Source organism: Hydra viridissima, unplaced genomic scaffold (genome assembly GCF_058129835.1).
Source record: "Hydra viridissima isolate aposymbiotic clone 2 unplaced genomic scaffold, HvirCarnegie_v1 scaffold_1, whole genome shotgun sequence".
Lineage (NCBI taxonomy): Eukaryota > Metazoa > Cnidaria > Hydrozoa > Anthoathecata > Hydridae > Hydra > Hydra viridissima.
In genome coordinates, this window is record NW_028324300.1 from 35,473,054 (window position 1) to 35,488,845 (window position 15,792).

General features: G+C 31.7%; 2 protein-coding genes across 2 annotated transcripts; one reads left to right on the forward strand and one right to left on the reverse strand.

Moving 5' to 3' along the window:
* Positions 1–694: 694 nt before the first annotated feature.
* LOC145189235 (uncharacterized) lies at positions 695–2,879 on the reverse strand. The gene is made up of 2 exons (XM_080065822.2): positions 2,157–2,879; positions 695–2,085 (listed from the first exon to the last, which is right to left on the reverse strand). Exons 1-2 carry the CDS (start codon positions 2,752–2,754, stop codon positions 707–709), a joined length of 1,977 nt encoding a protein of 658 aa, XP_079921948.2. The 5' UTR covers positions 2,755–2,879; the 3' UTR covers positions 695–706.
* Positions 2,880–11,586: 8,707 nt separating this feature from the next.
* On the forward strand, positions 11,587–13,464 carry LOC149894726 (50 kDa hatching enzyme-like). The gene is made up of 4 exons (XM_090079033.1): positions 11,587–11,664; positions 12,113–12,359; positions 12,486–12,707; positions 13,361–13,464. Exons 1-4 carry the CDS (start codon positions 11,587–11,589, stop codon positions 13,462–13,464), a joined length of 651 nt encoding a protein of 216 aa, XP_089935159.1.
* Positions 13,465–15,792: the final 2,328 nt, after the last annotated feature.

The window sequence follows — 15,792 nt, forward strand, 5'->3', positions numbered from 1 at the left end:
TCTACCAAAATTTTATAATTCAGATTACATATCTAATTGGTTAAGCATGCCAAGCCCAAATGGAGCATTGAATTTATCTGAATTTCACTGAGGCTGTTTTGCTGGTGAACATGAAGGTGAACTCAGTCAACAAAAAATATCAGAAAAACTCTCCATTTTACTTTCTACGTTTAATAGAATGATTGTACAACTTATCAGAATGGAGAAGGAATCCACAAAAATTAATCAGATAGTGTATGTAGATGGGTATGGAGACTCTGCAGCCAACACAGTGTTATAAAATGGGTTCTAACCTTGACTTTCTGACCCGAGAAAACCCTTTTGTGGAATGATAGCCTACACTATGGGGATCACTTGGATATAAGTATTAAAATCAGATTACAACGTCCTGGCAAGTTATTGACAGGGCCGTACCGAACGACAAAGACGTGGGGGGGGGGGTGAAAATGAAAAAAACAAATTTTACCGACAAGATTTATTTTTTTTTTTAGAAGCCAAATTTCAGTTTTAACCGACATAAACCATAATTTTTGAGTTTTCCGTCAAAAACCGACAGAATATAGTACAAAATATAGGTTATTCCAATAAATATGAACTAGGGAAACAAAAAGACATATTCTGAGAGTTTATCGTGTATCTAAAATGAAAATTATGCTTTAAAATAAATACTCTAAAACAAGAAAAAATCATTCTAAAATGGCTCTTTTCACAAGCAATGTTTACTATTAAAGTCCACAAGGCAGCATTGCAACTTTTTACTGTATTCAGGATGATGGTTAGGTCGTTTGTACCTTTGCCAATGCACTTGAAAGTTGTGATGCATTGCCTCTGTTGCTTGTTCTGAGTAAAGTCCGAGAGCTTGGCCGTGTTTGTCAATGAAATCTTTCACATGAAAAAATACAGCATGAACCTTGGGTGTCACAGAAACATTTTGCAGTGCCACATAAGCCACTCTGAAAGTTTCAATTTTTTGTACATAACTTGGATCAAGAACGCATCCAAAACAGGCAGACACTACTGCATTGAATTTTCGAAATACATCAACTAATGGTATTGCAGCATAGCATGAGTGTTTCTCGACAATAGATTGAAGAAGATCAATATTTTTTAGCAGCTTCCTGCACTCATTTCCTGCAAAATGCCCTCCATGATAAGGCTGTTGTTTAATGTGCAGTGAATCAGTCCAAAGAGTTCCTTGAGGGAAAACTTTTGGTAGGGCAGCAAAGAGATGATTGAAAACACCAATAAGGAGATGCAACTCCATTGGCGGTATGAAGTCCAAAACTAATGTGCCACCAGCAAGATCAAATACAGGAGAATGAACAACATTCATGTAATCACGAGCTCTTTTGATGTTTGATCCTGCTGCATTGAAAAGTGAGACATTCTGATCAAGAGATTGGAAAGTTCTTAATTTTCCTTGATTTAAAAGGTCCGTTGCACTTGACTCACACCAGGTGCAGGGGTGTGCACTTGAGTGTGCTTGGAGACCACAAATTATATTTGCCAGTTTTAGGTCACAGGACAAAACAAAATCTTGGTCTCTCATATTGATCAATTCGAAAATTTGAGACACATTTGAGTAGTTTTCTTGCAGGTCCTCAGAGACAGCAATAATAAGTTGCCGCTTAACTCCAGTGTCCTTGAAAAACTTGTTTGTGCAATTGAGTTTTGCTGGGGGAGTGTTAGGTTCACGATTTAATTCAATAATTCCAAGGCTTACTTTCAGGAATCCTCCCCCACCGTCAATTCCAACTTTCACAATATGATTATTTGGTGTCCTTCTCATAGAAATGAGTTCATTTTTAAGCTCTTTGAAGTCCTTGCAATGAATGACAGTCTTTCCACATCCAGCATGATCTTTAATCAATGAACTCGTGAAATGGTGAGAAAGCTGCTTACTAACTGCATCAAATTTTACAGCATAGTTTTTCTCAACAATATGTTGTGAAGTTGACTGATTAATTGTAGCAGCTAGTCTCTTGATGCCATTGTTTGAAAGCCCTGTGTTTGCCTGAACTTGAACAAGTTCTTTTATACTAATTGATGGGTTTGGAGGAAATAGTTTTCTAGCTGATGAGGAACCTAAAATAAATGCAGATATTGTTTAATTTCGAAATTTCTAAAATATCTTTTCATGAAAGTTAAACTTTTACCTGGCATTATTGGAAGCATTCTTCCATCTTGTGGTTGACTCAATCGAACAGTGCCATGTCGAGAAGAATCCTTACTTGAAACAACAAGAGCAGCAACTCGTTCAGATGCAACAGGATCCTTGGTTGCAACAGCAACAAGGTTATTTCGCAAAGTGCCCTTTGTGCAATGATGAGGTAATCCTCTTCCAATAATTGAAAAACAGTCAGAGCATCGTTTTTGGACAGTTGAAGATGGAGTATTTTGTGCTGAGCTCTGCAAAAGCTGAGTTTTCTGTTGACCATTATTTCTCAGTTTTCCAACAGAACAAATCAAACAGTCACATTGTGTGTCTCTAGTTTGAGGTCGAATTTTTATAGTCTCAAAATTGTAAAGTGATGGGAGATTGATGTGTTCTCCAGAATCCTTTCTTCTTAAACAAGAACGACACTTTTCACAAATTCCAAGTGGAACTTTGTCATTATTAAAATCGATCCTCTCATTGAGTATTGTTTGGCATTTTTCTTTTAGGAAAGGTGTCAGTTCCCTCTGACATTTACTGAAGCAAAGAAAACAGACAGTTTTCCTGCAGTCTTGGTGGTTTTTTGCTGTATTCGGCATTTCTTTGTAAAATTAGATGTGCGCAGTTTTGCTCTCGTGAATAAAGTAAATAAATCATGCCTTTTCCCGAAATTTTTATTTTCCCGAAATTTTCCCGAAATTCAAAAACTGTCTTATTTTCACAGTTAAAAATAATTTTTATGAAAAGTTAAACAGAAAAACAGAAGAATAAAAATATGTTATATTTGTTTGGTAATAAAGGAAGCTTATCTTCTTGATATCTTTTAATTTTTCAACTTTTTTTTATGTTTTCATAAAACATAATGCTCTTTATGCTACAGTATGTTTGTTTACTTGAATTTAAAATTATATCTTACTGTAAAAATGCAAAACAAGCTGTCATTTTGAATGTGTGTGTAATCAATAAATTCAGAAAATTTAAACATCAATAACTTGCCAGGACGTTGTAATCTGATTTTAATACTTATATCCAAGTGATCCCCATAGTGTGGGCTATCATTCCACAAAAGGGTTTTCTCGGGTCAGAAAGTCAAGGTTAGAACCCATTTTATAACTTTGTGCCAAGAGTTTGAAATCGGAAGATAACAGTCAACAGTGAAACATGGTGGCTTTTCAGTATTTGTTTGGGGTGCAATTTAGAGCAATTGTTGGTCAGAGCTAAACAAATTCAGCTGATTATATTTCCATATTTCAGGAAGGGCTCCTTTTATCATTCTCAAGTGGTAGCATTATTTAAATGACTCATTATTTACATGAGATCTGTGAAAACAATATTATACAGACGTGAAAGGAAATTAACCGAGTCAGGCTGAAAACACCCCGACAACTCAATAAACGTTTAAACTGGTACATTCATATTGGCTGGGGAACAAAATGTCGAGAAATAGAATACACAAAACTTAAAGGATGGATGCGTTTATGCATCAAGTGAAAGAGGCCTCTTTAGAGACAAGTGATCAAGATAGTGTAAGACAAAAGTGTACGGACGTTGAAAGGAGAACCATGATGCTATATTGGTATAATAATAAGTTTATTGGAAATTACGGAGAAGCGTTCAGAATAGGCATTCAGATTCAGATTAAAGATTAAGTTTGCAATTAGAGCGATTTTCACAACTCATAAAGTTTGATAATTATAAAATAATATCTAAAACATTAAATATTTAAGGTAAAAATTGCACACGAAAGATTTATTTTAAATTTTCCTTGAAACTAAATACAATCTTGTTCTTGTTCTTGTTCTTTTTTGTCTTCTTCTTCACCTTCTTCTTCTTCTTCACCTTCTTCTTCTTCTTCACCTTCTTCTTCTTCTTCTTCACCTTCTTCTTCTTCACCCTTTTCTTCTTCACCTTCTTCTTCTTCTTCACCTTCTTCTTCTTCTTCACCTTCTTCTTCTTCTTCTTCACCTTCTTCTTCTTCTTCTTCACCTTCTTCTTCTTCTTCTTCACCTTCTTCTTCTTCTTCTTCACCTTCTTCTTCTTCTTCTTCACCTTCTTCTTCTTCTTCTTCACCTTCTTCTTCTTCTTCACCTTCTTCTTCTTCTTCTTCACCTTCTTCTTCTTCTTCACCTTCTTCTTCTTCTTCTTCCTCTTCTTTGCCTTCTTGTTAACATTTATAGCACTATTATATTTTTATGTGTTTGAATTTTATGTAACTTATGAATAATAAGTTAAAGAAACTCAAAAGTAACAAGCGATACTTTTCATTAAAAATCTAAAACCGATTACAGTTCGAAGTCCATGCATATGAACAAATGGTAATGGTGTTGTAGAAACTGGTTTTATTAGAAGGTTCAATCCTAAAATACATGTGATCTTCGTTGTTAGTTTTGAAAAAGTGAAAGAAAAGCTGAAAGAAGTTTGTTGCTACAAATGTAAAATTTGTGAGATCAACAAATCTTTAACAACTCTATAGTTATGTCCAAAATGTGAACGGTTTTCATTAAACAAGTATGCTATGCAAGTTTCATTGGTTATAGCGAAGATAATATCACCAATTTTGAACGGTGTTAGAATTTGGTGACTAGTGATCGACAAAGAGTTATGAAAAAACCTATTTTCAGAAACCTAATTTAAGCTGTTATATTTAAATTTGTGTTTCGTAAAACAGATTTTTTTTACGCTTTGTTCTTAAAAAGCGTAAAAAAAAATTGTTTTACGAATAATTTAGCTTTTTATAAAAATAACAAATCAAGGAATTTTTTTCTTGAAAATGGCTGTATTAATTTTTTAAATCTTGAACACAATTTAGTGTTTAATTCAAGGTAAAACTTTAGAAATTTATCGGAATTTAAAAGCTGTCTTTGCTCTATTCTTTGTTCAAGAGAAATGCCAGACGGGTTCTTCAATTATCTCTTAGAACTCATTTCATTGGGAACGATTACATGGAGCTTGTGAGAGGTGTAAGTTGTAAAAACTATTTGAGAAAAAACATTGTGCAAGCTTTCTTTGATTTACACTCAAACTGTTTGAAGATCTTATCAAAACATGTTTTGGCAAGAGTTTTAACTCTGACTTAGAGCCAAAGATATTTTTTTTTTGGATATTTAAGGCAAGTTGTGTCACCCAGTTTCAGTCACATCAAAGGGCTATACAGTTATTTCAGCCACATCAAAGGACTATACTATACAAAGGACAATACACTTTCTTCAATTTATCAAAAAGAAAAAACAACCTGAAGGTCCATAATTGAACATTCTAATTTCAAAAAGTACTAGGACAGATACAAATGAAATCATTGACATCCAGACAATGAAAGCGAGTTGCTCAAATGTGTTAATAAATACAACATGCTATGCTATGAACAATCCGCTTTTAAAGAAATGAGAAAGCATAACTTTTATTTGAAACAAATTAAAATTGAGACTGAAAGAAGGAAAATAATGTTTTAAAATAAATTAAAGGGATTTTTATGCAGATATTTATTACTGCTTTCCAGTTTGCATGTACAATCTCCCCTTAAATGGATTTTACAAGATGTTTTATTGAAGGTAGTGTTTGAAACTTATAAACCCTGTTGTTCTGTTTGCCTTGAGAAGGTTTGCATCTTTTTGTAACCTCATAAGAAATGAGAAAGCCTCATAACGGGCATATTACATGTGTAAGTGTCGTTTACACATTCTATCAATACACATTGATTCTCAAATGATCAGATTGTTGGCAGATATAACGAATATCTGTTCGTCAGAAAAGCCATGTGAAATTAAAAAAAAAGACCGTTTAACCCTTAATGTTCCGAACCGTGCACTTGAGTTCTACAACCGCATGAGTTTTTACAAATCTATTAAGGGGTTTGTAAAAAATTTTTTTAAAAGCGAAGTTTTAGTGTTTTTTAATTTTTTTTTTTTTTTTTTTTTTTTTTTTTTTCGTTTTATCCTTAAATCTCTCGTTTTAATCCTTAAATTTTTTTTGATCTAACATAATAACAAATATTTGGTAATGATGACTATTAAAGTTTATAACAGAACGTTATGCAGTGCCACTGAACCATAATGCTCATGATTCAGTGGCACTGCATAACGGATTGTTTTTCGTCTACCGGTCTGGAAATGAAACAAGAAGTGGAATTTGTCTTTTTAGAAGAGGAAGATTTTTTAAATCTGCAACAAATTTTTCAGTCTTTTCAATTCTCGTTTCAGTCTTTTCAATTTTCTTTGCCACAAATACCAACATGAAGAACGTGCTCATTCTCAAGAAATCCACTGAAAACTTTTATAGAAATCTTAAACTTTAGATTTTCAGAAAGTAGTCGCCTTCCCTCCCTCCTCCTCCCCCCTCCCCCATGCAAATTATGAATACTAGTTTTCTATTATCATGTATGTTAATAAAAAGGTTATTAAAAGGCTAAAAAACATGAAAAAATAAAAACAGAGGCAAAGTTAATTACTATTAGTGATACTGTTTCAAAGCATATAGTAATTCAGTTTTTTTAACTAAATATCTAGTTAAAATAATTGACTCATTTTTCCGAAATGTTTATTTCATTCATACAAAATTTGTCATTTCTTAAATTAGGACATTCTTACAGCATTGGACTTTATTAGGTTTTGTATAAATTTTAAATCAACTATAATTAAATCTAATTTAATATAAAATATACCACGAAACAATTTGCATTCAAAGAAAAAAGAAAAACTATACACTGAAGAGCAAGTTGCCCTTGCTGAATTCAATGTACAAAGCGATGAACTTTCAATTAACAAAGCTGCTCTATCGTTCAGCATACTAGTAGTAACTCTTCACTGGCTGTCCACGGCATAGATAAATCAATTGGGAGTGGTTCAAACACGAGATTGTCGCAACAACTTGAATCAATTCTGGTACATAAGCTCATCTAATTATCCGATTGGGGCTTTAGTAGAACTTACAATGACATATTACACTAGTTATCGAAAATTTGCCTCACCAAGGTCAATCTCATTTGTTTCTTAATGGTACACCAGTGAGAGATCGGTATATGGTTTTCATAAACCGGTGGAGTCATAAGTTGAGTATCAGAGCCATATGCAATATTTCATTAATCAGTAAAAAGTATTTTAACACACTACAGAGAGAATTCAACGAAGCAGATATCAACGAAAACACTTCATGTCATTTGTGGAATTTTCGTGAAATTGGCTTCTCTGGTGATCAAAGCAAGCGACACATAGTTTGCCGGCGCGGTGCAAAACGACCATTGAAATTGGTTGGCAACAATCAAAAAATCTATTATACTGTTTTAAATTGCATGAATGCTGCTAGTAATCGTCTTGCTCCTTATATCATTTTTAAATCAAAAAAACGTCTAAACAGAGATTGGTGCTTAAGTGGTCTAGACGATACTGTATAAGTCATAGCTCCATCCGAATGGATGGAAGATAAGCAATTCGAGAAGTGGCTCACCGGCGTCTATGTTCCCACCATTAAAAAAATTAGAGGTAATTAGTTTAATCTTTACTTTAATCAATTAACTATTTAATTAAATGAATCTAATTATAATTATCCAATTACATGCATTCATAATTTAGAAGTAGATAGAGATGTGACACATATCACCCATCAGGTCGTACTTTTTTGCATCGAAAACAATATCTTGGTAACTTGCTTACCAGCACATTCTGAAGTCACTAGATGTCGGTATTTATTGTTATGTCAAAAGAGTTTGGCCCAAATTACTTCAACAGTTTTATACAGAGACAATGTTCAGCAACTTATTAAAAGAATGTTTTAGCTAAGTGCAAGCAAAACCTTTTAGCTCTAATGAAGTTTTTACACGCTCCCAAATAGCCACTGGATTTCAGATGACATAAAAAAACGAAAAAATGTAGACGTACCAGGGTTCAAAGGGGAGTGTTTCAATAAACCTGAATTACTCGAGGATTGAAAGATGCTGAGAGCAAAAAAGCAGCAACGCAAGTTAAAAAACAGCGTAAGCTTAGCTTTAATGACGAGCAGTAAATAAACCAAGCAACAACAGCGCCTCCAACAACAATAACAGCTGCAAACCAAGTTAAGTGTAAAAAGTGCCGAAAAGTTTTAGGCGAAGCTTTTACATGCCAATATATGGAATGGTACCAGTGTGGAAAATTAAAATGCAAGGTTTGGCTTTGTCAAACATGCATACCAAAGCGATATGTAAAAGGCGGTGAGTTTTATTGCACCAAAGAGTGTCACACAATGACAATTTAATTCAACCTCTAGTACCTCTCATGGACTCAATATAATCACAAGAATAAAGTTTTTTTTATTTGGTTGTTTTTTTAATTGTTATTATTAGTTTCTGTTTTTTTTTTTTTTTTAGTTAAGTGTTGTTTTAATTACTCATAGATTTGCTTATTTCATTCTCCCCGAATATGAGGGAAGAATGAAATAACTTTTTTTTTCAATTAAATAAAGACTCTTAAAAAACTAAAAACTTTTTTTTATTTGATTTGTATATATTTAAATACAGCTCAAAATTCTCTACAACTTTAAAAAAAAAATTTTAAAACCTTTTTACCGTAAAAAAAAATTAAAACTCTTAACTATTTCAGTTGACCCTATTTTACTATATATCTCCGCTCTTTTTTTGTCTTTTACTTTAGTAATATCTGGAATATCACAAAGCGTTGTTTTAATTAGCACCTAGTAGGTGCATCCAGATATCCTGAAACTTGTGAGCCACATTTTGGCAAGTTTTCTACGAAACTCTGATTTTTTTTCACTGTGCATTGAACTTAACCTCTAAAGATATTATCTTCTAATAACCCAGGTGAGACAAATTGTCTTAAGATGTAAAAATAAGATACCATTATCGTTCTCTATTATAAATTTGCAGAGTAGTGAATCCTTTCTTTAACAACTGCTGCAAATGTTGTAATAATTTTTATTATTCTTTTTTTTTTTTTGTAAGCGTTTTTATTGCATTTGAATAGTAAAGCATTTTTAAGACGGAATTTTCGTACGTGATTGTTTGTGAGGCAACAAAGTGAGTATAATTGCGTCAATAATGTAAGGGCGGCGTTTTTGTGAAATGCGGGATAGAGAACGGCCAGAATGTATGAGTGTAACATTATTGGTATAAAAGTACCTGTGAAAGTGGGTGACAAAAAAACTGTAAACAAATTTATTCAAGTTTATGAAAAATTAATTTTGAAAACAGATTTTTACAAATGCAAATTTTCTCTTGCCACCTTTAGACTCGCGTCCAAAATCTCTTTCTACACTAAAACTATTCTCACTTTAAAATCTCATCTTTTTCTTTTTCCAAAAATCTCTTTTTAAAATCTTCCTCAAAAACTCTCTTTTCGATTTTCTCCAAAAATCTTCTTCAAAGATTTTTATCAAAAATCTCTCGTAGATTTTCTCATAAAAATCTTTTTGTAAAATTTTCCCATTGAAAACAGCCTTAAACTTTAATAGTGTTACAGATTTATTTCTCACGCAATTTTACGTCCACATGGTATTTTGGATGTCTCACATTTTTCTTCGGTTGAATTTTATATGCTTGAGTCGGGTAAAACATAAAGATGGTGTTTAAATTTTTTTTCTTTTTCTCTCCTCAGAGTAGAGTTTTAAAAAGTATTTTAACTATATATAATTGATCCAACTTCGTCTAACTTCGTCTAACTTCGTCTAACTTCGTCTAACTTCGTCTAACTTCGTCTAACTTCGTCTAACTTCGTCTAACTTCGTCTAACTTCGTCTAACTTCGTCTAACTTCGTCTAACTTCGTCTAACTTCGTCTAACTTCGTCTAACTTCGTCTAACTTCGTCTAACTTCGTCTAACTTCGTCTAACTTCGTCTAACTTCGTCTAACTTCGTCTAACTTCGTCTAACTTCGTCTAACTTCGTCTAACTTCGTCTAACTTCGTCTAACTTCGTCTAACTTCGTCTAACTTCGTCTAACTTCGTCTAACTTCGTCTAACTTCGTCTAACTTCGTCTAACTTCGTCTAACTTTGTCTAACTTCATAAAACTTTGTTAAACGTTGTTAATCGTCTGAATTCGACGAAGGTCCAACAGTGGTTTTACGAAGTTTAACGTTTGCCTTAGTCGAATTTTTTTCTCTTTAAATTTCGAATTCAAAGTCGAATTTCAATTTTGGACAAAGGTCCCATGCTTAGTTAGCAATCTTCAAAAAGTATTTGTTGCTAATATATAATAAAATAAAAGAACAAGATGTCAAAGAAACACGCGAAAACTCGCGAAAAACACCTCAAATAACTGTTGTTTAGTTATTAATAAATTCCTACAACATATTATACTATATATATTATATAATATCGGATCCTTAGTACATTACACGCACAATTTTGAAAAACGACCTCTGCTTGTTCGCACTAGCATAAACCTGAGGAGTACTTTGAGCGATGACGAACTTTAAAAGAGAAAGAATATTGCAAAGAAGTGTTACAGTGATATTTGGAAAAATTCTTATACTGTTGATGCAGTCAAAATATTCAAATCAATATAAAAATAGCTGATATTGTATAGTACTGAAAATACCAATGTTACGTTTTGTAATATCATTTTACAGCCTTGTACTTAGTTTATTTAGTAAGAACTAATCATCTGCGTATCAAAACTTGCCACATTTTGATATGCAGTACCCATTTGGCTTGTATACATAAAAAATAGTTAAACTAAAATTTAAATTTAAAAAACAATGAATAGTTCTTTCCATCAATTTTTCTGAAATATTTCCAAACAAGAGATGGCATATTGAACTTGAAAAGAGTCTTCTTTTTGCTATGAAATTTTGTACACAACTAAGAATTATGGACAAAAAACTGCCGATTATATATCAATTGTTTATGTTCACATGCCCTACGATGCTTACTTATTAAATTTCGAATGTTCAATGTCGAATGAAATAGCATTCGTATTACAAATGAAGTATTATTATTAAAATTCAAATGGCGAATTCGTACAAAAAATTACGAAATAAACATATTTAAGAAAAGATTTTTTCGTCTTTGTCATTTTAAAAGCAAATTGGCATAATTTCGTAATATTCATTTTCTAATTAGCATACCAATTAGCAGTTGAAATAATTTGTCATTGGCATAGTATTAAGATATAACACTTATCTGCTATGACGGCAGGTCTAATGATATATAACAATTACAATGCCAAAATCATATCAAAGAGCAAAAACCAGCATGGTATTTTCTGATGGCTGTCTACAGAATGAATTTGAAACTTAATAATTATTTAAAAAAAAGTAAAAAGTAATAAGCAATAATAATGATCTAAACTTAAGTATAGATTGTAACTATTGCTTGTTACTTTTTACTTTTATTTGCATTTGTTCGACTAATGAGTTACTTTCACACTTAAACTCATGAAAATACGAGGAAATAATTTAAGGATAAATATAATAGTGGTAATGAAAACTGCCAGTATGATATAAATGGTAAAAGTTAACTTGGTAATTTTTCTTTTAAGTATTACAAAACTCGCTCGGTTTACAACAAGAGTATTACTCCAGGTAATTGTTTCAAGAGTAATGAAAAAATAACTAAAGTATCAATTGAAAAAATACAAATATTTAATAAACTACCACTGTCAAAGTTTTTGGCTGCACCTGATTAGAAAGTAAATAAAAGGCATGACATCAAATAAGCTAGCGAAAAAAGACACAGAAGAAATACACTTCAAGAAAGAAAGTGGAATAAAACAGTAAAAAGCTATATGATTTCTTTTTGTTATATGATTTCTTCTTGTTTGCAGTCTTTATATGATTTCTTCTTGTTTGCAGTCTTTATATGATTTCTTCTTGTTTGCAGTCTGTTATGATTAATTGTAAAAGAGCTCTTAAATTAAATTTCTTGATTTTTTTCTCCAACTTTTGTCAACTATCATTTGATGTGTATAATTAGTTGATTCTTTTTTTTCTTCCAATTTTATATCTGGAAAGTTATTTCTCACGTATTTAGGAATTTACTTGGAAACTTGCGAACGCTAACAATGATGGCTTAACTCGAGATGAGGTGGAGAATACGCTTATGAAGGCATTTTCGATGTGGCAGTCTGTCAGCAACTTGAAGTTTCGAAAACTAAGCTTAAATAGCAGCAAAAACATTGACATTGAGGTCTTGTTTGCTGAAGGTCATCATAACGATAATTATCGATTTGATGTAGCTCTTGAATTCTCTCATTCCTTTCTTCCCAATATTAATAAAGGTACTTTCTCAAAAACACTTTTTTTTTTTCTCTAAATCATTTCAAAAAAGTGAAACGGTTACACTTTTCGATATATTTTTTCAAACAACTTTTGATACCGTTTGCTCCCTTCTCTCTATTTTTTAGAGCTTTTTGGTAAAATCCATTTTAATGACGCAGTTACATTTACAGTCAATTCAACAGAAGGTTTTAGTTTATTAAAAGTTGCTTTCCACGAAATCGGACACAGTATAGGATTGAAACATTCATATGTAAAAGGCTCTATTATGTATCTGTATCTTCAAAGTTATAATAAAGACGATTTTCATCTCACTGAAGACGATATCTTAAGGATACAAGCTTTATACGGTAAGCCTAGCTTGTCGGCACTATGAAAAGATACGGCTAATATGGGTACATTGAGGGTTTATGATTAACATTCTTGACAATGAACTTTTTATTTTTATTTATCTTTATTTTTTTATTTTTATGCTTTTGAAGACTAGTTCAAAAATTATTTTCATGTGTAGCTAGTAGCTATTACTACCAGGCTGTTAGATACAAGACCACAGGTGAGAGTGTTATTTTAATTCTGTTTTCTGTTATCATCGCAGAACGGCTTGATTATTGATTATGAACCTCATCTCTTTGGCACATAAGCATTTAGAAGATTAAAAATGACAACACTATGTGGTTATAGCAACTGGTTATTGGTTAATATACTAATTTTATCATGGTTTGTATCTACAAATATAAGTTTGGTTACTAACGTACTTTAGGTTACTTGATCATACATCATTTGAATAAGTCACTATGGTCTATCCCAGTGGGCAAATCTACGTTGGATCAACGTCGGATCAACTTTGGATTTTACGCTGAAATGACGTTGGATTTAGGTTGAAAGTTTACAACATGTGGAAATAATAATGGCTTTAAACAACATTATCACATGAAGTAAAGTAAATCATTCAAGTCAACAACTTTAATCATTTAAGTAAACAACTTTAAAATTGTTTTTTAAGATAATCTATTAAAAAAAACCCTCCAACCTTTGAAAGATGAGCTACCTATTTATTATTTATATTTAAATATGACATTAAATACTGATATAAATATAACACGTTAAATTTTATACATTTGACAATTTTTAAATTATAATTTACTCATTGAAGGCGACAATTAAAAAAAAAAAAAAAAGCCAAAATTCCACACCGATTGTAATATCGTAACAAGAATAAACATAATAAGAAATAACGTCTTTTTATTTTTTCCCAAAACGAAGCAGTTTTTTCCTTTATTGAAATATCCAAGATATTTTCAAGAAATCTTGAAACATTGAAGATCTAAATAAAATTTTCTTGATATTTCTTGAAAAAATCAAGACAACAATAAAAGTCTTGAAATTTGTTTTAGCAGGAAACAATCAAAATTTTATAGTACATAATAGTAGACACACACACAAACACAACAATGAAAAGCATTTTACTGGTTTTTAGTGATAAAAAAAATATATATATTTTCAAACTAATTCATGGCAATAATTCATAGAAGATGATGAAAGAAAAGAACTATCATAAGTTTAAGAAATGAATGTAAGTCTTTAAATAAAGTGAAATTAGAATATTAAGGACATCTTTGATCGTAACTTAACTAATAAATTTCTTGCTAAGCCATAGATTGTTTATAAAACAATAAAAATTGCAAAAGTCGTCTGCAAAAAAGATCATGAACAAATCAATTGTAATAAAGCTAGAAGAGCTGTATGGATGTATAACCAATACCAAGGGTAGCCAGACTGATTGACCTCAAAGCTAAATATGGTTAACAAGTAACCAATTTCATGTTACAAAATAAGGATTCACAGTTGCATGTTTAAGTAAAAGAAAAAGAAGTGAAGCATTTTTGGTATATTAACATTTTCCAATTTTGTTACTCTAAGTTTTGATTAATGCGAATTACTTCCAATATTTACACTTTATCTTGTTGGAGATTAACTTTTTTCAACTTAATCACATTTTATACGTTACTTTTAATAACTTTCGGCAGGAAAATAAACATTTATTATAAGAAATATCCTTTTATGGAAATCATACTTCGGATAAACATTGAACAACAGTTTCCTCAAAAAAAAAGCAAGCACTTGCAGCAATTATACCCACAGCTGCCAATCACTGTGAATCCTAAAACGCATGGCGCAAACACCAAACATTTCTGGAGCCATTGAAGAACCTTTTTAAGTGTATTTTTAAATACGTATACTTTGAACTTTTTAGGAAGAAAAAATCCCACCAATGAGAACAAGTGTAATATATAGAAATTATTTGCACAAAAATAAATACTCAAATGTCTGTCAAATTATAATCAGCTCAATTTTTCATATGAAAATACAAAATCCGCTGTGAATGTTATTTAATAGAAAAGCTAATTAATGTTATACTTTTAGCATTTGTTACTTATTCATGTTATTTAAAAAAAGTTTATAATGAAACAAACTAATGTGTTCCTGAAACATGTGAATTGACGGTGGTTTTCATCAAAATGTTAAAAATTGATTGTCTCTCTTAGACAAAATGAAAAGAACTTTATGTTTCAGATTATTTATCTAATTGATTAAGCATGCCAAGGTGCATGGACTTATCTGATTTTCAACGAGGTCGTATTATTGGTCAAAATGAAAGTGAATTTAGTCAACGAAAATTATCAGAAATATTCTCAATATCACTTTCTACTGCTAATAGAGCGGTAGTACAATTTAGCAATCAGTGAAAAGAATGCTCATCAACAAACCCAGATATCTTGTAAAGAGAAATGTTGAAGAAAATCCACTTTACAAGGTCTCAGACATAGCAATATTAGCTGATGCCAACCCCAAAAAATCTGTAAAGTATCTTCATAAGTTAGGCTACTATGGCAGAGCTGCAAGAAAGAAGTTACTTCTTCGTCCACCAAATAGTAAGTGCAGAGAGGATTAGGCTCGTGAAATGGTGGAGAGACCTATAGCATTTTACAACTCTGTCATTCTCTGATGAGTAACAATTTGCATTATTCTCAGACAGTGGAACTGTGTGAGTATGGACACTCTGCAGCCAAAAGTTCAACATCTAAAGATTGCAGCCAGCAGTGAAACATGAAGTTTTTTTCAGTTATGGTTTGGGAAGCAATATGGAGCGATGATCTTTTAGAGCTAATGAAGTTCCAAGGATTTATCAATTTAGCTAAATAAATTTCAATATTTTCGGAAGGACTTTTTCAAATATTTTTTAGATGTAACACCTTGTCACACTGTCAAAACGGCTGAAAATTGATTGAATCAAATTGGGATTAATGTACTTCCATGGCCGAGTCAGCCACCTGGATAACCCCTATCAAACACCTCTGGCCCACATTAGACCACAAACTTTGCAAAAAGAATAAGAAGTCATTGTCAAATACAGAATTTTTAAGACTATTGCAT